General features: G+C 41.5%; 1 protein-coding gene and 1 long non-coding RNA gene across 3 annotated transcripts; both read left to right on the forward strand.

The window, feature by feature from the left end:
* Nucleotides 1-716: 716 nt before the first annotated feature.
* Nucleotides 717-23,180, forward strand: NUCKS1 (nuclear casein kinase and cyclin dependent kinase substrate 1). Of its 2 annotated transcripts, XM_081916451.1 has the most exons (8): nt 718-970; nt 8,995-9,044; nt 10,972-11,077; nt 11,709-11,761; nt 12,004-12,153; nt 14,607-14,759; nt 15,857-16,006; nt 18,058-23,180. In XM_081916451.1, exons 1-8 carry the CDS (start codon nt 954-956, stop codon nt 18,255-18,257), a joined length of 879 nt encoding a protein of 292 aa, XP_081772577.1. In that variant the 5' UTR covers nt 718-953; the 3' UTR covers nt 18,258-23,180. The 2 variants fall into 2 exon arrangements, with proteins under 2 accessions (XP_081772578.1, XP_081772577.1); XM_081916452.1 differs by lacking the exon at nt 15,857-16,006 and having other exon boundaries at nt 717-970.
* LOC309372686 lies at nt 17,473-18,002 on the forward strand. The gene is made up of 2 exons (XR_014169613.1): nt 17,473-17,643; nt 17,941-18,002. It is a non-coding gene; the product is annotated as an uncharacterized lncRNA (long non-coding RNA).
* Nucleotides 23,181-24,038: the final 858 nt, after the last annotated feature.

A 24,038-nucleotide genomic window follows, 5' to 3' on the forward strand; every position in this document is an offset into this window, starting at 1 on the left:
CACGTTCTAGGGCTGAGTCCTGATTCCATTTTGCTTGTAATTATTATTCAATTTCAACTATATTTCTGGCCAACAGAGATGATCACCCAGGGGAGAATGGTGTAATGCAGCGAGGCATGCACAAAGCACCGTCTCTAACAGCAGTGAAGAGTACTACAAGGGAAGAAGAGGGAGAAAGGGGAGCACATCTTATCATCCCGGCCCTCCGACAATTCTAGGGCCAAGCAAGGCTCGCGGGAGCATAACCATTAATTATGAAAGTATCGCGATAAGTGTCACAAATTCGTAGGGAGGGGCTGAATCTGATTCTCCTTTCCCTCCAAAAACGTAGCCCAGCCTTTCTTATCGAATCTGCTGTTAGGCCTGGAGCCTATTGTTTCCCATAAGAAAAATAAATACGAATGAAAGCGAATTCTCTCGTGCACGAAAGGGGACTGGGCTGTTGAATTATAGGGTCGGAATCCAAGCTGCTGCCGAATCTGCCATTGTGAAACCCCGGCGGGTTTTTCTGGCTGTTGTTGGCTGTCCGCTCTCATATCAGCTTTAGCAAGGAGCTCCCCTCCACCGCCTTCACTCCTCCCGCTCGCAGGGAAGGAGGCGGGGCAGCGCTTCCGTGATCGTTCGAACAGGCCAATGGGGTGCGGCGACGCTGCGAGGCAACCAACGAGAAGCGTAGGGAGGAGATGCCAGCCGAATAGGTTGCACCGCCCTCTCAGCTCGGCGCATCCCCTCTACTGGACGAAGTGCGACCATTTTGCAGGGGGGATAGGCGAGTGGTGGCGATTGACGGCGCACAGGAGCCAGATCTGGGGTGCGGGGCGGCGGCCTGAGTCGCTGGACCCGGGGACTGACGGCCCCCGGGAGGGCGAGCGAGAACGGCGTCGACCGGGCTCGGTTCTTTCGTCTCCTTAGGCACCCGTGTCCGCCTCAGGGCCTCCGTTTAACCCGCCGAGATGTCTAGGCCCGTCAGGTGAGTCTCCTTCGCGAGCGGCGTGAGGCCTGCGGGGCTGGCTCTGGCGGCCCTCGCTCCCGCAGGCCACCCACGGCCCTTCGGCGGAGGAGCGAATGCCCCGGGCCTGGTCCCACGCGAGGGGAGGGGAGGCGGCCTGGAGTCGGGTATGGCGGGAGAGAGGGGAGGGGCGTGTGCAGGCATGCAGCGTGCTGCTGCTGCTGCTCGGCGGTGGGGGGCGGCGGGAGCGGGAGGCTATCGCACGCCGCCGCTGCCGCCGCCCTGCAGGTCCCTTCCCTACAGGATGCAATGCTGCCCCTGAAGGTTAGCGCAAGCAAAGTCCACGTCTCTGCGGGGGAAGGAGGGGTGGCTGCGCCCGAGGCTGGCTTCGTGCACGTCGCCCGCGAAAGCGTGGACGGGAGGCATGCCTCTCACGCGCGCCGCTGGCTCCGGAGAGCCACTTGCGCTCTTCCTCCGGAGGAATCTGGTGACGGAGAGGCACAGCCCTTTGCTGCGCCTCCGTGTTCCGAGCAGCAACTTGCAGGGGCGACGTGCTTTTTTCTGTGTCTTCTTGTACAGTATGGCTAGCACATCGGCGTGGGGGCGGGAGCTCGCTCGCCAGAGGACAGGGTTCGTAGAGCCAAGGGAGTGCTCCCTAGTGGGGAGGCGGGCGTGTTTTCAATCAGTTCATTTCGTGAGGGGCTGGAAATGATGCTTCTTGCAGCAGTGGCTTCATTTAAGTAGACAAGAAACGCCGTTTTTAGACGCCTCCTGCGCTTCTTTTGGACTGTAGCAAGCCTGGAAAAGAAGAACTTTTGTGTTTAATTGTGTCTTTGAATGTCAGTATCTGTGGCATTTATACCCCATTCTTCCCCCAAGGAGCTGAGTTTGGCATGCATGTGTGTCCCTATATTCTCACAACAACCCTGTGAGCTAGGTTGGATTAAAAGCGAGTGACAGGCCCAATGAGCATGATGGTTTACAGGGGATTGGAGCCCCATTCTCCCCATGGGGATGCAATAATGCAGGAGCAGGGTTGGTTCCAGGGTTTTGTGGACCCTTGGGCAGCAGGATATCAGTGGGGTACTTGTCCCCCTCAACCCAATATGATAGATACTTATAAAGTTACTGCATTTTTTTTGGTCTAGTTATGCTTATGTGGTAGTTGTACCCAGTTACTTGGGAGCAAGGTCCATTGAATTGAATGGACAAGGCTTCTGAGTGGACACATGTTGTGCTGTTAGTTTGCAATCCTATACACACATTTCTGGGAGCAAGTCCCATTGAACTCAGTGGGGCTTACTTCTGAGTAGAAGCTTACACATTGTTAATATCATCTAGTAAGGCTCTAGAAATCTTAGTGCAGTTTTCAAACCATTTGGTGACTTCACAAATATTATCATATATAAGGGTTTAAAATTCATGACATATGGATACTTGGGCCAAGGCATAGGAAATGTTTTTGTTTCTTTAAACAGCATAATGTATCTGCTTGCAGGTAAGTAGTTTGCCACCCTGCTGTTGATGCTGCCCTCTTCTGCTTGCTTTCTGACATAGATGCACACTGATGAATGGGTGCACACATCAGCAAGTCTAGTACTCAGTCTCTTTCAGGGCCTTGCTTCTGCAGTGCACTGCTTGAGACATGTCTTGATACACAGCCTCTGGTGCCACTGTCTTGCTTCCATGAGGATGTGCCTCAGCAAAAGCAGCAGTCCGGCCAGCATGCTTTCTGCCCCCTTTTCCTGAAGGAGAGTGTCAGGGGGCTGTCTCAGCTGTAGAGCACCACAATAGGCAGGGAAAGGGTCTGTCTTTGGTGTCTATACCTTTTGGCTTCACTACTAAGGCCAGCCAAAACCAGTGGACTCCTGCTTATTATATTATTAATTACTTCCCAAATACCTCATAGGATTATTAGAGCCTATACTTTGATGCTGTATAGACATTGTCCCACATTGATGAACTGATTATGATTAACAGCATAGTCCTAAACTATGTCTACTCAAATGTAAATCCTTTGGATTCAGTGAACCTTACTCCTGGGTAAGTGGGGTTAGAGTTGCAAGCCTGAGTCAGACTTTTGTGGGTTGATTTTCAGCTACAAAAATAAAGTGTATTTATTTAGTTATTAATTGGAATGATACAGGAAAGGGTTCACGTAACTACTCCATGGATAACATTGCATCATGAGAATGTAACAAGATTTTGATTTGAGATTAGTATGCCTGACTGCCACTTATTTTGCAAATGGAGTGAACTGCATTGTAAAGTGTTTCAACTGCAAGTGTGCAAGTGCAAATAGCAGTGAGGATAAAGTGCACCCTTTGTGCATTTTTAAGAAGTGAATTACTTAGCAAATCTCATTTTCTATCGTGCTGACCATAAGGAATATATAAATAGCTTTAGTCTAGCTTGAAAATAAAGTTTCCCCACAAAATCCTTCCATTCTACCATGTCAAATGCCTTTGCTGCATCCAAAAACACAAGTAGTTTTGGTGGTTTGCTTATATGTGCATTCTTGCTAAGGTTAATGACTTTTGTTATGCTTATATTAAGTTGTTTGCCATTTGTGATGTCAGTTTAAAATGGGTGGATGTAGTCAACATTTATTTTGTTTAATAAGTCAGGATCCTGCCCATTATCTTCTAGAACAGAGCGGTCCAACCTCTCAGACCAAATGGGTTGCAAGAGTACTTTGACACAGAACCTGCAGGCCCCACACTGAATTAAATTTCCATATCATAAATGAAAGTATTTGTAACATAGTTGATGTTATTTAATATTCACATTTAATTTAATTAAATACACAATAGATTTAATATGTTTACTTATTAAACAAAATTTAGTACACAAACATGTATGTGCTTTCATTAACAATGGAGACATTGAGTCCCTGTCAGGATAAAAGGCGGGATATAAATAATAATAATAAAATTTTTTAGAAGTCTTCTAGTAAAAAAGATTGAAGCCTCTTGTGAAGCTAGTAAATAAATGCAGCCAAAGAGGAAGGTGTGGGGTGTTCAACGGCTGCCTCATCCTCACCTGCCGGCTGGTTGCCACAGTGCTGCAAGGACCAGCCTCCTGAGCATCATGGACCCCAGTATGGTTTGCCCCTCCCTCATATTACAGCACTAAGCTCAGGATGATCCCATATGTTGTGTCCTTGTCCTCCAGCACCCCCAGCATTGCCCACTCCCCCCCCCAGCAGCATGTCTGGTACTCTCCTGGCATCCATGGGTCCTGTTTCTAAACAAAACGCTGGAAGGCAGAGAAGGAGAACCTGTCCAAGGTAGCACCCCTGGTTTGGGAGTGGTGAGCCCCCCACCCCCAAAGAGAAGGGAATATGGTTTGGATTGGCAGAAGGCAGCTACTGGCAGCAGTGCAGCAGATTCAGGGACTGCCTGCTCAATGTCCTGGGTTGGGGGAAGCAGGAGGCTGGGAGTTTCAAGTCCTGAAGGGGAAAGCAACAAGGCCATGGCAGAATATCTGCCCTGAGAGCCCTGCCACTGGGCATTAGCCTCCTGCCCTCTGGACCCAGCCATGTACAAGAAGAGCAGAGGGGCAGTTTGTAATACACAGTGGCACACCATAGCCAATCAACCCCCACTACCAAACATCTGGCCGCTGTGCAGTCACCTGGCATGCCTGTGGCTGGGGAAGTGGGGGACCAGGCCTTCAATGACACTGGAGCATAACAATTCCCTGCTGGTGCTGCTGGTAGTTGACTGAGGTGGGGGAGAGATCTCAGATTTTGGGATTCCCAACAGTCCTTTGGTGCTTAGCGAGTGCTGCTAAAAGACCTCAATGGTCGCATGCGAGTTGCATGTTGGACCACCCTGTTCTAGAATATAGATACTATTTTAGTGTGTATATTTTATACATTTGTAGCTGTTTGATTGTCTTGCCTGCTTCAAACTCATTAATTCCCCTGTAGTATGGGAAAGAAGTTGATCTGTGTTTGGAATATACACGCAAACCCTTAGAAACGAGCTAACATGTAAATGAGCAGAGAAGCTTGTTTTAATTTGTGCAAATATTCAGTTCAAGGATATAAAAATTAAGTCCATGATTGGAAGCTATTGCTTTTTCAGAATTTTTTTTTCAGAAATTGGTTTTTATTAGCAAAAGAAACTTCAGTATGATAGCACTGGTTAAATAACACATAGGTTTCTAGTTGCTAATTTAATCCTCAGTTACTGTTGTGGTGGAACTGATAAGACTTCTAAAGGTTCAGTACATATTTAATTCACTGTCCTTAATACATTGACCTGTTAGCCTGGAGCAGATACTAGTTTGTTTCTTACTTCAGAGGATTGGAAACAGTTTGAAAGAGGGGCAATCACTTGCAGTTTGTACACATCCCCCTGATCTTTCTGGTAAACATGCTTTTGTATTTTTGTTTTTGGCTAACTGAGTGTGAGAAAAGATTGTTTCATATTCCAATAATAGCAGCCTTCATTTGTTACAATGTTGATTATTTTTCAGTTCCTCTCTTATTTAATATATTTCCTATAGTTGTACTGGGAAAATTTAAATATGCTTGTGCAGCTTGGGGTACGTGCTGCTTCATTCTAACAGTGGGTATATTTGTAAGTATTGTTGATTGTACAAGCCTATAATGTGAACCTCAGATGTGAACCTTATTGAATTCAATAGGATTTACTCCCAGGCAAGTGTGCAGGATTGAAGACACAGGCTTTTAAAAGGAAATTTCATCAAGGCCAGTAGTACAGTTTTTGCAAAGAAACATTTAATATAGTTTATAGGTGGTATCAAATAGTGATCCACCATTGGTGGAAGGAATCCCATCAGCAGGTATTTCTCAATTCCCCTCATGTCATTCTGTAAATATGCTACATCTGAGGCAGATTTAGAGGGGTTGCAGAGAGCTCCAGGGGGAAGGGAGATAGGTGAATACTGCTTCCTTCACTGCTCTGCCACAGAGTCACCACTGGATGCCACTGGATGTTCTAAAGGTAGTCAAAGGTTTCCCCAAAACCATATCCACCTGCCTCGCATCTAATATCATATGTGATATGAGGTATGGGGCAGGCAAAGGTGCACCTTGAAATGTACAATCTAGATTACTAAGGGTTGTTCTTTTGCATCCAAGCAAGGATTGTCAGCTTTATAGCGAGGCTGGCAGCTGTGTTGTTGAGTTCCCGATCAGCTCTTACAGTAAGCCCAATACTGTTTGAAATCAAAGGAACATTTCTACTTTGAAAACCATCTTAAGTTCACTTTGCCTTGGTCAAACTCAACTGTCATAAGAATGAAGTAGCAAACAAAAATGAAATGCAAATGACTAACAGGTAGAAAGTTACTGGGCAGACTAGAGCAGTTTCATTTGGTGTAAATGAAATGCCTATATTTGCCAGGCAAAGTGTAAATACTTATATTTGAGAAAGTGTCAGATTGAATCTCCATTTGCTTGGAAAAGCCTCTTTCAACTCAATGTATCAGATAGTAGCATTGATTCAGTTTAGAGAGTAACTGCAGTGGGTAACTTGATTACATCTAAACTATTAAATATTTAAGAAATGTGCTTTTAATTATGAAAATTGAATTTTTTTATTTTAAAAATATTTTTATTCCTTTTGTATATTCACATCTTTGCCTTCTGCATTATACAGATTAAAAACCCTTAGAACAGTGGTGTCCAAACTTTTTTCAAAGAGGATCAGGTTTGATGAAGTAAAGTGCCGACCAAAGGTGTTAAACTTTTTTTTAGGATTGAAGTTGCTGAGGGTTTTTTAAATATTTTAACCTCAGGAAATAAACTGCCACAGGGGCCAGATTAAACCGACTGGTGGGCTGGATTAGGCCCCCAAAATGGACTTTCAACATGCCTGCCTTAGAGGAAGAAAGCATGCCTTTCCTAGCTCAGTAATAATTATGCAGATAGTAACTTCAACAGTTTATGTTAGGTTTAAACAGGCCCAATAAGTTTAAGAAATAAGCTGATGTGAGGTATGAACACACCAAATACATTAAATTATCTGGGTCATTCTGATATTTATTTTGCTGTTTTCCTAGAATTGACTCCTCAGTTTTATTCCCAAATTAGCTTTGTTCATTGTAGTGCTACAAAGCATAAAGTGAGTAAAGAGTGCTTGGCAACATCATTGTAAGTGAAGTACAGTAGTAATTTTGTTGAGGTCTTCTCAATTCACTTGAGTTAGTTAATTCATTTTTTAAGGCTTGCTTGATTTTCTGCAACAGGTGCCTACTGCTTAAAACATACTCCAAAGTCTTGCATAATAAGGCTAGGTCAAGAGTGGGGAACTATTTGTCCTGTTGGGCCAAATCCTTATTGGTCCCCTTCACTGTGGACCAGCTTGACAGGTGGGTAGGACAATCCATCTGTCAAAAACATGTTCTCAAATGAATGGTAGGTGGGCTGTCATGGCCACTTGTCAAAGCCCTTTGCGCAGCACTTCCCAAGGGCTTGACAGCCAACTGGTGGCCAGTTGCTTGGAAACTGCAGCACAAGGAGCTTTCTACAGAAATTAGCTGTGTGATTTGAGTTTCCCATGGGAAACTCAGTTACCCAACTGATCCTGCAGGCTTGAACTCCAGCAGGCTTGAAGCTGATGGTCAGTGACTTCAGCTCTCCTTTTTTCAGGGATTAGTTGTATGATCAAGTTCTCCACAGGGAACTAGGTTGCACAGCCAATCCAACTGCATTACCTGCCCTACACATGACATTAAGTGTGGGGCAAGTGGGTGTAGTATACATATTTTAAACTTCATTTTCTTTACCATGTCCAGTTTTCATAGTCATCAAATATTACCACTACAATTATATGATCAAGTACAGTAATACAGTCAACTCTCAACATGCTAGGATTATGTTCTGGGGGTAGTACATAAAGCCGAAATCACATATAGTCCAAACATGCTCTCCCAAGGTGAGTGAAATGGTGGGTAGGATTGCCAGCTCCCCCCACCTTAATTTCAATGTTATATCAGCTAAGCATGTAAAGCTAAATTTGTGCAAGATAGATGTGCTTAAGTTGTGAATTGACTGCATACAATTAAATTGGGTGTCTCTGCATTTAGAGCATCCCTGCCAGATAAGAACATTTGCATCAGAAGATGCACATTTCCAACATCAAAGATTCTTTTCATTTAGTTTTAGAATGGTTAAGTATCAGCTGTATGCCACTTTTTTCTTAAAGTAGTACGCATCAATAGCTTGTTAATTTTTCAACATAGCCTATTTCTTATCAATATTTTTTAATTCCAAAATTCTCATTGATGTATTTTCTAGTTTCCTTTTCCAGAAATCTACTTAAACTATCTCGTATGAATAGGAAACTAGAAATTGTTTAAAGCTTCAGTAGACTAGAAAGCAAGAGATAGGTGGGAACCCCTGGGCGTTTAGAAAAACTGCTGTAAATCATTCTGAGCCCATGGAGTAGCAGGATATAAATAGATCACAGTGGAACCAATTTCCTCTCCATCCTTCAAAAGGAGAGGGAGACCCTGGATGGATGCTGTGTGTGTGCGTGTGTGTGTGCTTGCACATGCACAATCACACACACACCCTCCCTTTCCCCTTTGCATTGCAGTCCAGGTTAGGGGCTGGCTGAGCAGCTTCCTATGTTACCAGTCCTCAACAACCATCCCCCAAACTAAGGCTATGGCCAGGTGATTAAGGTTTGAACTGTCAACAACTTAGGAGCTATGTGGGGGAAGAGGAAAGCTGAGGCCTCATGTTGTCTAATCTGGAAGTATTGTGGGCACGCTTAGCAGCATTGCAAAGCCTCTTCCACCGGCCATTTCCTATAACTTCATTCATCTCTAAAAATGGGTGTATACAGTCATCAGTAGCAAAGGTTGCTGCTTGAAGTTTCTTGCTTCCTTCAGGAACCAAAGAGTATCCTGTCGGTGTCATTTGGATGCCTCTTTAAAGTGGTTTGACGGATTGAAATCTAGTCTAGGAAAGCAGTATATTGGTGAAGGAGTCTTTGTTATTAACATTAATTGTAGATGCTATAACATTTCAGTCTGCTTAAACTTCTGTATTTCTGCCCTTCTAGGAACAGAAAAGTGGTGGACTACTCACAGTTTCAGGAGTCAGATGATGCAGGTAACTTTAAATCTGTTGACAGTCTTTGGCAGCTACTTAAAGTGGTGGGCACTGCATGGTTTAAAGAGCAAGGGTGCTTCTAAGCTGTGTAGTTTTATTCAGCCAAACAGTAAGCATAATGTTTTAGCAAGGGGTGATGCAGATGTGCTATCTTGAATAGGTATTTGAGAGTTGCTAGTTTGGTCAACATGTTGTTTTATCATGTGGCTTTTTAATTTCCATTCCTCTGAGGCTCCCTTCCTTCTTGGAGTACTGCAAGTGAATTATATTAATGTTTCTGGAACCTCTACAGGATTTTTTTCTTCCTTTCTTGGAAAGCACACATGCTGTTACTGTCTGATGAATGAAGCTGCTATGGTGGTAATTAATGAAAACAAAATATGGTGCTATCCTATGTTGTTTCTAATTTTGTTTTGTCGGCTATTCAGTTATAACTTGTGCAAGATCTTCACCAATCAAGAAACAACAAGAACTTACCAAGGGATTTAAAGCCAACCAGCTGTTTGTGTGTCTGTCGAGCTCTTAACTATTGTAGTTTGGCTTATGAATTAGGTTTGTATCCAATGCTAATCCTGCTCACAGTAGACCCATTGAAATTAATGAACGTAAATTATTCATGTCCATTAACTCCAGTGGATTTACTCTGACTAGGACTAGCATTGGATACAACCCTTAACCATTTACCATCTTTATTTTTTTAATAAACCAAAAACATACCCCAATAAAATCCATCATGACAGGCAGACTGTGGCAGTAGGCATAAGTGCAGTATTGTTGTGAAACCTGTATTTCAGTTTCTACCTTCCTTTTTATTGATTGATATGCTTTATGCACCATCACTCAACAGGTTCCTAGGGCAGCTCTCAGTATTGCAGCCAAATATTAAGTATTGTATATTGTTCCTCCTCCAGGAAACTTTATATGAACTGAGTGTGCCTTAGAGCAGTGTTTCCCAACCTTGGGCCTCCAGCTGTTTTTGGACTACAACTCCCATCATCCCTAGCTAGCAAGACCAGTGGTCAGGGATGATGGGAATTGTAGTTCAAAAACAGCTGGAGGCCCAAGGTTGGGAAACACTGCCTTAGAGCACACCACATCCAGGGATCCACTGTGGCTTCAAGTTGCAGTGGATTGGGAGCAGTGGGCAAAATACTGTGGTGCGTCCATCATTATTCTTCACATGAAACCCTGATAATTTGAGAAATCCTTATTGTATGACACTACTGTTCACCTATGTATAAAAGTGGTTGTAAAAACAATTGGCAACTGCTCACTGCTATTTGGATATAAACCAGATAGTCTGCTGTGGTCTGCCAGACAGAGAAATTGAGACGTTAAGGAGATCTGTATTCAAAGGGACATCTCCTAATCCTTTCATAAGTACATACTTCTTTCTGTTGAACAAATCTTGATGATCCTGTTGGCTATGTCTTTGAGCCTTTATCTGACTTCTAAAAAGCAAGATTTAGCTTTCAGGCTAAATCTGACTGACCAGAAACTCAAGGGTATTCTCCCATTTCCAGATTTATACCCTACATCCTGGCAGTGCCTTCGAAGAAATGTACAACAAAACTGCCATGTTATTTTACTGGGGCTTTTAAATATTCTCTTGAGTGTTAATTTCCTCTAAGTATGAGTTTATTTTAAAAACCTCATAAAATGCTGTTTAATAGGCATTACTTGCATTCCATATCCAAACTAATTAAAATACAGCCAACTTAAAATTAACCATAATAGTTGCAGAGAATCATCAAATCCAATCTAAAAGACTACTAGGTTTTCAGCACCCCCAATTTTCAGTTGTTTCATGGCATTTTAGCAGGATGCTGTGCTTAGTGCTAATCTTTCATGGTTATACCATTTAATTATACTATATGGCAAACCTGTAATCATCCACAACACCTGTTTTATCCCACTTACAATATAGATGAAGAATATGGCAGAGATTCAGCCCCTCCAGCCAAGAAAATTCGTTCATCACCAAGGGAAGCAAAAAATAAGAGGCGGTCTGGAAAGAATTCTCAGGAGGATAGGTAAGCCAGATCCCTACTACTTAAGTTTGTTATATAGGTGGCTTTAACTTGAGGACCTATACACTTTTCCAACTTAGTTTGGATGACTAGGAAAAAGGATTTTTTATATATACACAGAAAATGACAAATATAGTGCCCTATACTGTGTGTTTCAATAAAAGCACTTCAGCTTTTTTCAAATAAATTGTGGTTCTCTTATTCTGGACTTCTTGCCTTTCCTCTGAAATGGATTTTTAATTTTTTATAAGCTGGTAGAGTAGTAGGGGATTGTTGCAAACTTCAAAGATAAATACCATTGCTATGCAGATTTTATAGTTAAAATTTGTATTGTTTCCTTCAGAATTCTCCCTCCTTGCAACTTGGGAAGCACAAGAGTTGCTTCAGTAATTAAGCAAAATTGCTTGTTGTCTGAAAGCTATATTTAGAATGATGCAGTATAAAAGTACTTTAGTATATATCTTTTTATTCCTGGAGTAGATAATAAACTGAATAGAATTAATAAATTCAGTCAGGTCTTTTTGTTCAGATGAAACAACCTAGCTGCTTTCCTCCTTTACCTCAGAATGCACTAATAATAAAATAATCTTCATGGTTGTACTTGAATTAGATCTACTCATTTTCCTTTTCACAGTGAAGACTCAGAAAAAGATATGAAGACAAAGAGAGATGATTCTCACTCAGCGGGTAAGTTATGCATCTTACTATCTAGATAACCAGGTGAAGTTCTTTTCCCTGCCATTGCTTCTGTCAGAAATGTTGGCTGTGTTCTTCTCTAAATTGTCTGTAACAGTATCACATGCACTTTCCTTTGTTCTGCGCTTGCTCACTGGTCTTTAGCATTAAAGCCTGGAATAGTCTACCATTTCTGATTGTGCTTCCCTGCAGTAGAAGGCTAAGAATAACTTTTATCACCATTTTTTCCTCAGATGAAGATTTTGGTAGTGAGGATGACTTAGGAGCAGATGATGGCAAAGCTGATAGTGACTATGAGAGTTCTCAAAAGAACAAAAAAGGGAAAAAAGTGAAACCTGACAAGAACAAAAGAGCAACTTCCAAATCCAGGAAAAGGGCTGCAGGTAAAGGCTGTGTAAATCAAGTAACTCACTATGACCTGGTTTGCAAGTCACATTCAGCCATAGTTAAAATCATGGTTCAGTGGGAATGAGCACTGGGCTGGGTGCATGCTACTGAAATCATGGGCACTTCACTTTTCTTCTCTCCTCTCCTGCTTCTGCCATGTTTCCGGGAAACAAGCTGTGCTGTGGCTTGTTGTATTGGCTCGTGGTTTGTTCCTCTCCAAAGAAACCATGAACAGAAGCCAAGGTTTGTTCTTGGTTTACCATTTATGGTGTGTTTGGAGAAAAACCAGGGAGGCATGCGTCACATGATATAACTAGAGAGCCCATAGTTTGTTTCCTAGTAGAAGCAAGGGAGGAACAAAGTGTCTGTGTTTTCAGCAGTGTGCAGAAGTGCCCTGCACATTCACGTGAAGCCAGGGATGGAGAACCTCAGGTGCTGGGGACAAATGTGGCCCTCCAAGCTTCTTTATCTAGCCCTCAAGACACTCTCTAGGCCAAAATTTGTCCCCAGGCTACAACCCTTATTAGTTCTACTCTACTTTCTTGAGTGTATTTACCTGGCTGGAATACGTCCTTGAACTGTGATGAGGCTTCTTGCTTCCATGTTAGAGGATGGAGAGGTATGGAAGAAGGAATAGAAACCTCTGGCTTTTGCTTGCCTGAAATGTAACCCATTATAAGAGGAATATCCATTGCTCCACTCACTTTTGCCTTTAATCTCCACCCATCACTGGCATGTGACCCATTCCAATGTGACCTCAAGCTAAAGATGTCCCCCACCTGTGTATGAAGAAGTAGGTAATGATATGTGCAACCTGGCCTACATTAAACTTCAGCTTCCTGCAATATATTTGTATCTATGGATTTGGTTGATGCCTATCAGTGCAAACTTAGCCATGTCTGCTGATAAGGCAGAGTAAATTCAGCAGGGCTTATTCCCAGATAAGTGGTGTTAAGATTGTAGCCTGAATACATGTCATCACCTGCATAACATCTTACATAGACAATTTCATGTAATGCTGTTTCAGAAAACTGAGGGAGGACCCATTTCTTACTTAATTTAGCCAACTTGGCATATCTAAGCAACCATACATATTAGGTGTGTGAATGGAAGACTGGTCAAGTTATACTTAAACTTGTTGAAGAATAAATATTCCACATTCTGCTTCCTCACTTGACTTGCTTCAAAGCTTTTTGTAGCCTGTGCTGCTTAGCACAGTCCCTTCAGCCAAAGGATGTACATTAAAACATTCATCAGTTTTGAATAAACATACATAAATTTATTTGTTAACACAATAGATGGATAATTTAGAGATTTTTACATTTTTATAATATGCAGAGAACAATATATGTTAACAAACCAGAAAGAGGAACTGAGGGAAGTTGTAGGGGGGAGGGAGGGGGGTATACGGGGGAGGGAGGGGGGAAATTGGGGAGGAAATACAGTTGTTGAAATAATTTGTTGTGTGAAAATAGTTGATTTTTTTAAAAAACAAACAAACAAAAACAACATTCATGAGTAACTGTTCTTAGGCCACAATACAAACCCACATCTGCTATGCTGGGGAAGGCTTCCCCCTCTGAGCTCAAAAAGACCTCTGATCACAGAGTTCTGTCGAAGTCACTCTTCCAGGGGTGAGCTCCCTGTTCTGCCTGCTGAAGTGCCCACAAAAATATCCAGAACAGAATGTTTTTTTGAGGGTGGGATCCTGAGCCAGCCCCACCACTATCACTTGGCAGCCTCAGGCCCAATCGCCTGCTCAACTCGTGTCTTGGTGCCTGGTGATGGTTGGGATTGTTCTACCCTGGGCCAGCCAGCCAAAGACATTTTGGCACCTGAGGTGAACCACAAAATGTCAGCCCCCTCCCTGCCAGGGAAGAAGGAATGAGTGAAGATCTACATCAGGTATAACAAGTAAATGAAGATCTACATGGGGATCTGCTGCCCCTGTGGATCCAGCTGCCTGGCATGGTCACATTACTTTGCCTCCTGGGTGAGCTGGCCCTGGCTCTATCCATCCTTTTCTGTCCTCATTTGATTAGCATTCTGGTTCTGATTTTGGTTATACTTCCCTTTTTAAAAGAAAGAATCAATGTTTATCCACAAAGCTTTGCTACCTTTTCTCAGATGAGAGAGCCAGAGAAAGGAAATGAACAGTATGTTATGGAAAAACTACCCCTACTTCTACTGAGTTCCATTTCCAGTGTAGAGAGCAGCAGGTTAACCAGTGCTGGGTGTTCTATTATTTACCATTACAGATGGGTATTTTGCATGGAGACAACTTCAGAATGTTTAAAAATAGAAGCTTTCAGATAAGTTTGGTGTTCAGCAAATCTGAATTGTGTCATGAATAGATAAGCCTTTATTTCCCCCTAGTTTCTTCCCTACCCCAGTTGGAAATGTGTGCTGTACTGTCCATCTTCAGTGTTCTTTGGTGACTTTATAACAGAGGACAGTGAGGATGAGAAAGAAGATCTGAAAAATGTGCGCCAGCAGCGACAGGCAGCATCCAAAGCTGCTTCCAAGCAGCGAGAAATGCTCATGGATGATGTGGGCAGTGAGGAAGAAGACCAGGAAGAGGAGGAGGCATCGTTTCAGGAAAGTAAGTGGCACCGAACGGCACACACAAATGTAGAATAGGAGTGGGTTCGACAAATTACATCCATGCTTGATCTATCCAGGCTAAGCTGCCAAGGTAGGCAAACTTGACATTTCTGCTTCTTGAGTATTGAATGCACTTCATTTTTAATGTACTTAGTGTCCAGCTTGGCTGTTGACAACAAAGAGGGAAGGGAAAACAACGCTGTCCCTCAAGTTCAGGGTCCAAATCTTTTAGGACATGTGGAGAGCTTTTAGTCAATATTTCTATTAGTAAGATACAAAGTTGCCATATTCGTCACTGTTTTATCTTCAGCACTGGACAACAAACTGAACAGGCCACTTTGATTACAAATACCATCCTATCTGGCTTCAGGAGACAGTAAAGGGCCTCAAATCCCCTTGTGTACATGATTAGCAATTAAAAATCAATATGTGGTAAAATGCCTGCACCTCAGATTTTGCTTTCTTGCTTGTCTGTTGTGCAAATTGACATACCCTTGCTCTAAATGATGAAAAGTGGGGACCCGTTTGATATTTGCTGTGAATGTGTGCAAATAAACAAGAGAAACCCAGTGAGCTGATGAACTAGAATCATGGACATCTGGATTCAAAACCTGGAAGTCTGTTATAGGAAGCAGTAAGCTACTGCTATTCCATATATAATAAGTTACTGGTGTTTGCTTCCGAGGGCACTTCTACAGCTTGCTACAAGATGGAAGACCATATTGAACAAGAGAACAGACATAGGCTGGGAAGGGAATTCATATAGAACCTACAGCAGCTGGCATTGGAAATGGTCAGGATGAGCCTCCATGTAATTGCTCTTGAGGGAAGGAGAAATATGCCTATGCCACTGCTGTTTTAAATAATTGTGCTGCTTGTCACCAGTCATAAAGCAGATTTACATGAGGAAATACTGAGGCGCAGAAGTCCTGATTTCTCCAAGTTCTAGCAAGTATGTTACAGGATATAGAAGCCAAGAATGCTGACTTCTATCCCTTGATCAACCTACCAGACTTTCTCCCCCATTCTGTCTCTCTTCCAAGTGAACAAGGACAGCCCTTCTTAGAGACATTTCATTCCTCTCTCTCTGCACAGAAGAGTCTGGCAGCGATGAAGACTTCCTTGTGGAAGATGATGATGATAGTGACTATGGCAGTTCAAAAAAGAAGAACAAAAAAGTGGCTAAGAAATCCAAACCAGAAAGGAAAGAAAAGAAAATGCCTAAACCAAGGCTAAAGGCTACAGGTGAGCTCAGCTTGCTTCCCCTTTGCACCTGTTAGGAATAACATTATGGAAATTTGCTTGCAAGTGCTTATGTTTTCTCAGCTCTTCATCTCTTGTGCTTGAAAGAATAGGAAGCAATCAATTTTCAACTAGCAATTTATCCCTATTAACATACATGGCAGTCTGTATAATGTGGTAGAGCTGATTACTGGAAAGTTCTTGTATGGATTGCTCCTGATTTCAAAGAAGCTAGTGGCTGTATCAGGATGGGATTCTATGACTTCTTGGTTACCAGTATTGTGTTCAGACCACTTGCCAGTGCTGATTAAAACAGGTGATGTTCGTGCCTACCAATCCTAATGAATTCCCTTTGTTCCATTAGGCGTGAAAATAATATGGTGAATCTTAGCACAGTTCCAGGTTTACCCAAAGCTACATACATCCTGAAAGCATAAATACTCATTTGGTTAAACCTCGTCTTAAGAAAAGTGTAAGCACAGTGCGGGTGGAAATTTTTTTGGAGGCTTGGATTAAATTATCTAAACAATTACTTGGATAACGGGTATGCCCAACTGTTATGTTCCTTTAAATATCAAATGTATCATGATTCTAGGAGAAAGGAAGAGATGGTGCTCCTAACCTTTAGCTGCTATACTGAAGGAGAATTTTAGAATAAATGCATTCACGCTGGCTGTGTTTCAGCCTAAAATGAGTTACAACACTTGAAATGCTGTGCATTATTTAGGAGTATGTACAACCATGTAATTGCCACATGCCCAGCTTACATTACACTAACCCTGTGATGCCTTCGTATTTTAGTGAAAGTCATTCTGTTTCAAATTTGCTTTTATCATAACCGGCTGCTTACCCTTGGAGAAGAGAAAGATGGTGAGCATCAGTTCTAAGAAAGTATTAATGGCACCTTTAAGAAGTATGTGGGAGAGGGTGCCTCATTGTTGGCACATTTTATTGCTGACACAATAGCAGGCTCTCATAAGTCTTTTTTAAATAATAATTTAAAAAAATACAGTTCTTATTAGGAGGAATTGGGCATTGGCCTGAGCACACTAAGCCCAAGGAAGACAAACAGCCAGTAGCTTAATTCTTTACTGACAGCATGCACTAGAGTAGCTCCTAAGGTGCACCAAACACACACACACAGACACACACACACACACACTTATGGCAACTGAATAACTGGTACTCCTTCCCCGGGCTTGTGCTCTGAGCTGGACTGTTGCGTCCACATGACCCTGCCTCCACCCACACTTAAGTTCCCTTCCCTGACAGGGTACACACAAATAAGCTGTGACTTCTACACTGAAATCAGCGCTGTGCCTGTCTCTTCAAACCCGTCCTGGTCCTGGGAGACAACAGGGAAGGGGACAGAGGGGAGTCTACCAGCCTGCCCCAGTTTCTTCCTCTGCTCCTGACGCATCCTGCACCCCTTCCACTGTCTCTGACTGTTCAGACACTTGGTCCAGACCAAACTCCTGCCTCACAGGTGGCACAAAACCCCATAAATCACTGACCCCACCCCCTGGATCAGCCTCAGGGGGCCTCTGCCACACACTTCTCGGGGCCCTGGCAAGCATCATCTTGTAGGAATTTAAGTTATGTTCAATAGTACTAATACGTTTTCATTCCTACATTCCTCTGTCACAAGAGACAAGGGCCCTGCAGGACTTGACATCTTTCCGCAGGGCCTGCAAGACAGAGCTGTTCTGCCAGGCCTTTGGTCAGGGTGCAGCCTGACTCCCTCCTTTGGCAATCTTTACAAAACTTCAGTTTATGGTTGCCATCAATTTTTATTTTAATTAATTTTTATAATGTTGCACTGTTTTAGTGTTAGCTGCCCTGAGCCTGGCTTCGGCTGGGGAGGGCGGGATATAAATAATAATAATAATAATAATAATAATAATAATAATAATAATAATAATAATAATTATTACCAGATTGAAAAGTTAAGAAAGGAAAAACATATTTTAAAATGTGCTCAGAAGCTGGTTGTTTTTTTTTTAAGCACTAATTGTAAGATTCTTTGTTACATTTTGATGCTTTTCTTCCTTCAGTTACACCTAGTCCAGTGAAGGGCAAAGGGAAGGGAGGCCGTCCCACAGCTTCAAAGACATCAAAAGAAAAGACCCCATCCCCAAAAGATGATGACGAAGAGCCTGAAAGTCCTCCAGGAAAGAAGAAATCAGTTAGTCCTCCTCCAGACAAATCTGGGGATGAAGGGTCTGAAGATGAAGTCCCCTCTGGTGAAGATTAAATGGTGGTGTGGGAGAGAAACTTTTTTTGAGAGAGCGAGAGAGAGTAAGGAAAAGAGAATATACTTAGGGGGTAGAACATGGTTTTGGTTGTGGCTTGACTCATGGGCTGTGAATGCCACCTTTACTTTAGCTGTTTTAATAGTACAGTACTTTCTTCTTTTTTTAAGAGAACCTTTACACAATAATGATTTGACGTCACAGTCTCTACTGGCCATTCCGTTCTCCCCAACCAAATTTGAAAGCCATTTAGATTTAAATTAACAGCATACTAAAGATATATTTTTGAAGGCTTACTGCAGTTGTAAAGCAATAAGGATGAGGCTGATACTTGGAAATCATAGTTAACTAATGGTATAGGTTTTCCAAAGCTGCAGAAATTGTTCTAAGGCAACTGTTGCTTAATTGAATCCAAAACAAATATATTATTGCACATTGCATTTCCTTTGACATAATTAGTATATGAATTAGTTTGAAATCCATCATGGGTTTTAAGTTCCAATACTCTGAATGTTTGGGGTTCCACAGTCTTGTTTTAATGACCATTTGGTCTGTTCTATTTTTCAGTCTTCTGAAAGACCCTACCTGTTCATGCCGTAGATACTATTGCTGCTTATTGATAAGGATAGGATTCCATTTGGCAGAACTGTATTCATTTTTTTCCTGACTCTCATTCGTTTTGAAATGTCCATCTTTTTATGCTGCTTTGAAGCTTTGCATAAAATTTAAAGCTTGGTTTCAGGGAGATTTTTGGAAGCTGGAACAACTGTTTGGAAAAGTTGGGATGGGAGGCTGAGAGAGGTATTCTTTAGAAACATGGAAATATCTTTATATATTGGCACAGTGTCTTTTTCAATCCAAGAGTCATGGCTTAAGTACTCCTTTCCCTGAGATCCTCAAAAGTCAGACTACACAGCTTCCACCAACAAGGGGTTTAATTTATCCTGAACCATCATTTCCTTGCTTAGTTTAGTTTCCCCTGCTTTCTGCTTTCTCCATTGCTAGATCTTACTTATTCTCTAGTTAGCAGAGGCCATATACCTAGGATAAGTGAGGAACAGAGTGTGAACTGGAAGACATGATGTAGCAGAAATAGTGCATCTCAAAATCAGGATATCTTTCCAGTGCGCAAAACAAGTTTTCACTGATGTATCAGTATTGCCAATTTAGACACAAGACAGATTTTGCTTTTCAGTCCCAGGTAAAGGAACTGCAGTATTAAGAGTGAGTTGGAGTGCCATCTGCTTTACATCTTCCATTTTGTACAGTTGCAATAACACTTTCAACCATAATCTCTTTGCAAATTGATTTTGAGTATCAGTGTTCTGAAGCCAGATCCTTTGTCATCTGTGCTAAGATGGTTAAAAGTATAGAGAATGCTATTCACAAGCATCCTCTTCAAGGACAAGGTCTTCTTGACTAGTATTGTAAGGCCATGCAAAGAATATAAAAGCAGTGAAATACCATGTAGGTTCTTTCTCTCACACATGCATACACACATGTGGCATAGGTATGTGCTTTTAAACCTTGGCTTCTTCAGACTTCTGCTGTTTATAATAGCTCTACTTGTGTCTACATGACTTCCACTTTACATCTGCTTTGGGGTTTAGTGAAAGAACACAAATTCCTCCTGGGATGGAGTAACAGTTTTGATGTTAGCATATGTGTTTTTGAACAATAACTAGGGAGCAAAAATATCTTGAGATCCTCCGTGGACAGAAGCCAGTCCAGCTTGACTCACATTTGCCAATTTAGCCAAAGCTTAATTGGCTGTGTGATCTGGGAACTACGGGCATGAATACTGTATTGCTTCTTTCAGAGTGTTGAGTTCAAAGTGGTAAACTTATCCTATACTGCAAATGAAGCACTTGGTGACCTAGTCTATTTGGCTGCTCCAAATGTACACATTTTTGAGAGCTTAGCTCTAGCCATTATGATCAGCCAACTGCTTATTGCTGTCTGAATATGTTTCTGCTGCTGATTCACTTATTTTGAAAAATGTGTGTCTTTTTTTTTCTTGGCATCCTTTCTTTAACACATTCAACAGTGTATAGGATGCATAAGGAAGTCATCAAGACTCCTGTTTTTTCTTCTTCGTTTATTTGAACCCATTACCCCCTTGAATTTTTAAAAACACGTCTGTGTATCAGATATTGTACATGATGGAGAGCAGGCTATTTTATGTTGAATCTGTGAAAACCCAAACTATATGCTATGATTTTACTGGGTTCTGCATATGTCTCCCTGGAAGCAAATATTTAGAATATTGTGAGTGAAAACATTTAACTGTTTTCTCTCACCATTCTTTATAGTCCAGAGATGGAAGGAAAGTGTTTCCCTCCTGCAGTCCATGTAACACTAGCAAAATAATGTCAATATTTTAAACTTGTAATTCTAGTTTGCAAAATCAGTTTTCTCTGCCTCTGTGTATATGGCTTCTGAGTGCAGTATTCTAGGGATGTGATAGCTCTATCAGTTCACTAGTTTGTCCCTTGGAACAAGTATTGCCAGAGAAACAAATCGGTATACTTCAGTGTGTGTTACTGTACATCGATTGCTTCCAGGGAGTGGCAGGTTATTTAATAAGATTTACTACAAATTTGCTGAAAAACCAAAAGCAAATATTTTCAGTGTATCGTAAGTTTTAGCTTTGCAAGCAACTGTGAAAGCAGTAAGGGTATAAACAGAATTTTAGTAGGGGTTTGAAAGGGTTTTTGCAGCTTACCTTGGGGACTTGACGAGAAGTGGTTGCCATGGTGCTGAAGAAACAGCCTGCACACCTTAAAGGTGAATATCCAAGTATACTCTAGGATGGCTTTTACTTTTCAATCTAATGTTTTAGGGCAAATCAATAAAACTTAAATCAAGGGGCTTAGTGCTCAGTTTAATCTAACATACGAATCGTGTATAAATATATTGGGAGAGATGGGGAAATGTATATACATTCAGGTGGTCTGTAAACCCTTCTGGAATTGTTAGTAGGGAAGATGTGATGCAGATACTGAATATACTCAATTGTGATATGCCTGCACCAAGTACGGAAACGATTAATTATGTGGATTGAAAATACTTTTTAAAACTTAATTTTAAAGCATGACCCCCAAGTACAACAAACAGCTAAACTAAGGAGTGGAGGTGGGGCAGGACAAGAGCTATAACATGCTGGAAGCTTATGAGCTGTAGAAATTGGTGCTTTTGCTTTATGTAATTTTTCTGTGGAGTGTTTATTTTTTTAAAACAAATCATAATGTTGGCACATTGTTTTATAAAATAAAAGGAAATTGATTCCTATGATTTTAGCTATTTGGAAAGTTACATTAGTGCTTCATGGAGGAATTTGACTGTTTCCCCCCTTCCCTCCAAATATTCATTGAATAGGCTCTGTGTGGGGCTTGGGTCCACCTGTTACTGAAACCCAACAACCCTTCCCTCTTCTCTTCCCCCTCCTCTTTGGGTTGCATTCGGAACAAACAACTTGTGGAATCTTGGGCCCAAACGGAAACTGGATAGCAAATCTCCTCTTGGGCATGGGGTATACTTGTAATAATTTAAGGACCCATAATTCACTAAGCTGACAGTTGCCATTGGTATTCCTCCTTTCCCCCCATTCTCATTTCAGTTTGCTTCACTGGGTAGCTCACACTTGGTTTTTCTTCATGAAACTTTTCTATCCCTTGAAGCAGAGGTTTTGCCTTTCAAGTCTATTAAAGCATTCACTATATGCTGTGTTGACCACTGTTGAGAGTACCTGTTGCCCCACCTGCCCCTGTACAAAACTGTAGGAAATGGAATGGTTCCATCAGTTTGAGCATGCTTGGTGTGACTGCAAGATACCATTGTGCATATGCTTTGTATATCTGGGGAGGGATTTTTTATAGGGGTTTGGGGCAAAACAATACGCAAACTTGCTTTAAGCCACAATAACATGAAAACCCCTTCAAGTATCTTGTGTGAATGGGAGTGGGTGTGCGTGTAAGCGTGCATGTGTGGGTGTCCGTCTGACAACTTAATGTGTGTTAGAAATTTGTGAACTTTACTTTTCCCGCAGAAACAGTTATTACAAAAGTTGTATATAAGAGAATTACATAATTTGTTTACCAGGAACACGTCACAGTAAAACCCTGAACTATTCTCAAATGTAAAGAGGTAAAAAGAAAGACTCCAAGTGGGGCAGCTGCCCTTGGCATCAGCTACAGGTTGATGAAATGGAATGCAGTGGATATTTGTCTTGGGTGTTCACTACCCTGTTGAGTTCTTGGTCTCCCCTGGATTTTTTTCATGGCCTTGAAAGACAGGCTGCTGACTCAAATATGGCACTTCAACTGGTCAGTTATCTGAAGGAATATTGCTAGACAGGATGCCACAGTCACCAGTCCTATTAATAGCCAATAGGGTTGTCATTCCCTTGACAATGAAATCTGCAGCATGGTACTAGAAGTTCAGTTTGAATGTAACATTAATGCTTTATTTAAAAAATGCATTTTTTTAAAGAAAGGGGGGGTTGAAGTGAACATGACGTTGTTGACCATGTTCGTGAATTATAGATGCAACATGCATTGGTAGAATTGTGTGATGGTCTTTTGTGCTACTTAATTTTACATATTCCAGTCTCTGTATGTACTTGCAATTAAAAAAAAATTAACAAACCTTGCTTTGCTTTTTATTGAAGGGTTCCCAGGACTGCATATCTGCTCCTGAGCTCTGTTTTAAGTATGTGTATCCTTGGCTTGTATTTTGTATTAAAAGAGAACATGGAAAAGAACCCTTTATTGTTCAGCATGTTGGATTTGTGTCCCCCTCATTTTTTTCTCTTTTTTTGGGAATATATTAAGCAACTTATTCTTCTGTATCTTTTTTTTTTCTTTTGTAAACTTCTTGGTTTTGTTTAAAAATGGCTTTATAAAAGGGCTTTTATAACCCATAAATATGCCTTCTGTGGTTTTTCCACTCTTTATTGTATAATGCCTAGCATCAGTTCTGCATTTGCTTTTTTAAAAAATCATTAATAGTCTGCAAGTAAACCTAGAAATTCTGTGTTAAGACCACTTATCTTCTGTCCTGAGGATTCATGTTCAAGGTGCAGCTATTCTTTAACAGCGTAATGCTAATGATAATCCACTCTGAAGTAAGTCCTTTTTAATTCAGTGGGGCGTACCCCCAGGTAAGTGGGGTTAGGACTGCAGTCTAAGTCTCTAATGTATATAACTACTTCAGCAGTGTATTCCTACACACACTTTACTCAGAAGCTTTGTTCAGTGGGTCTTACTCCCTGCTTTGTTAGTGTGTTTATGATTGCATCCTGAGGATGAAATACCGTATTTTTTGCTCTATAAGACTCACTTTTCCCCTCCTAAAAAGTAAGGGGAAATGTGTGTGCATCTTATGGAGCAAATGCAGGCTGCGTAGCTATCCCAGAAGCCAGAACAGCAAGAGGGATTTCTGAGATTCAGAATATTTTTTTTCTTGTTTTCCTCCTCCAAAAACTAGGTGCGTCTTGTGGTCTGCTGCGTCTTATAGAGTGAAAAATATGGTAATTTGAGATACCTTTGAAATTACAACCATATGCAAATCGCAGTGATTTATCCTGCATAGTTATGGCACTGCTGTGAATTTGAAAAACAGTTTTCAGTAGATATGCAGGACAAAATGGATACTACATCCAATCTTGTACACAAGCAGAAATCTACACGAGCAGAACAATGTTGGCTACAAACTAAGAACTTAGTATGTCATCCTTAGAACTTTATAGTAATGCTAGCAAAGCAAAGGAGTATTTAAAATAT

This window comes from Podarcis melisellensis, assembly GCF_964234715.1.
Source record: "Podarcis melisellensis genome assembly, chromosome: 6".
NCBI lineage: Eukaryota > Metazoa > Chordata > Lepidosauria > Squamata > Lacertidae > Podarcis > Podarcis melisellensis.

Excerpts from the sequence above, each read along its gene's own strand:
- NUCKS1 (XM_081916451.1), top strand. Across the intron at positions 11,762-12,003 it reads AGATGATTCTCACTCAGCGG|ATGAAGATTTTGGTAGTGAG; the intron begins GTAAGTTATGCA and ends TTTTTTCCTCAG. Across the intron at positions 16,007-18,057 it reads ACCAAGGCTAAAGGCTACAG|TTACACCTAGTCCAGTGAAG; the intron begins GTGAGCTCAGCT and ends TTCTTCCTTCAG.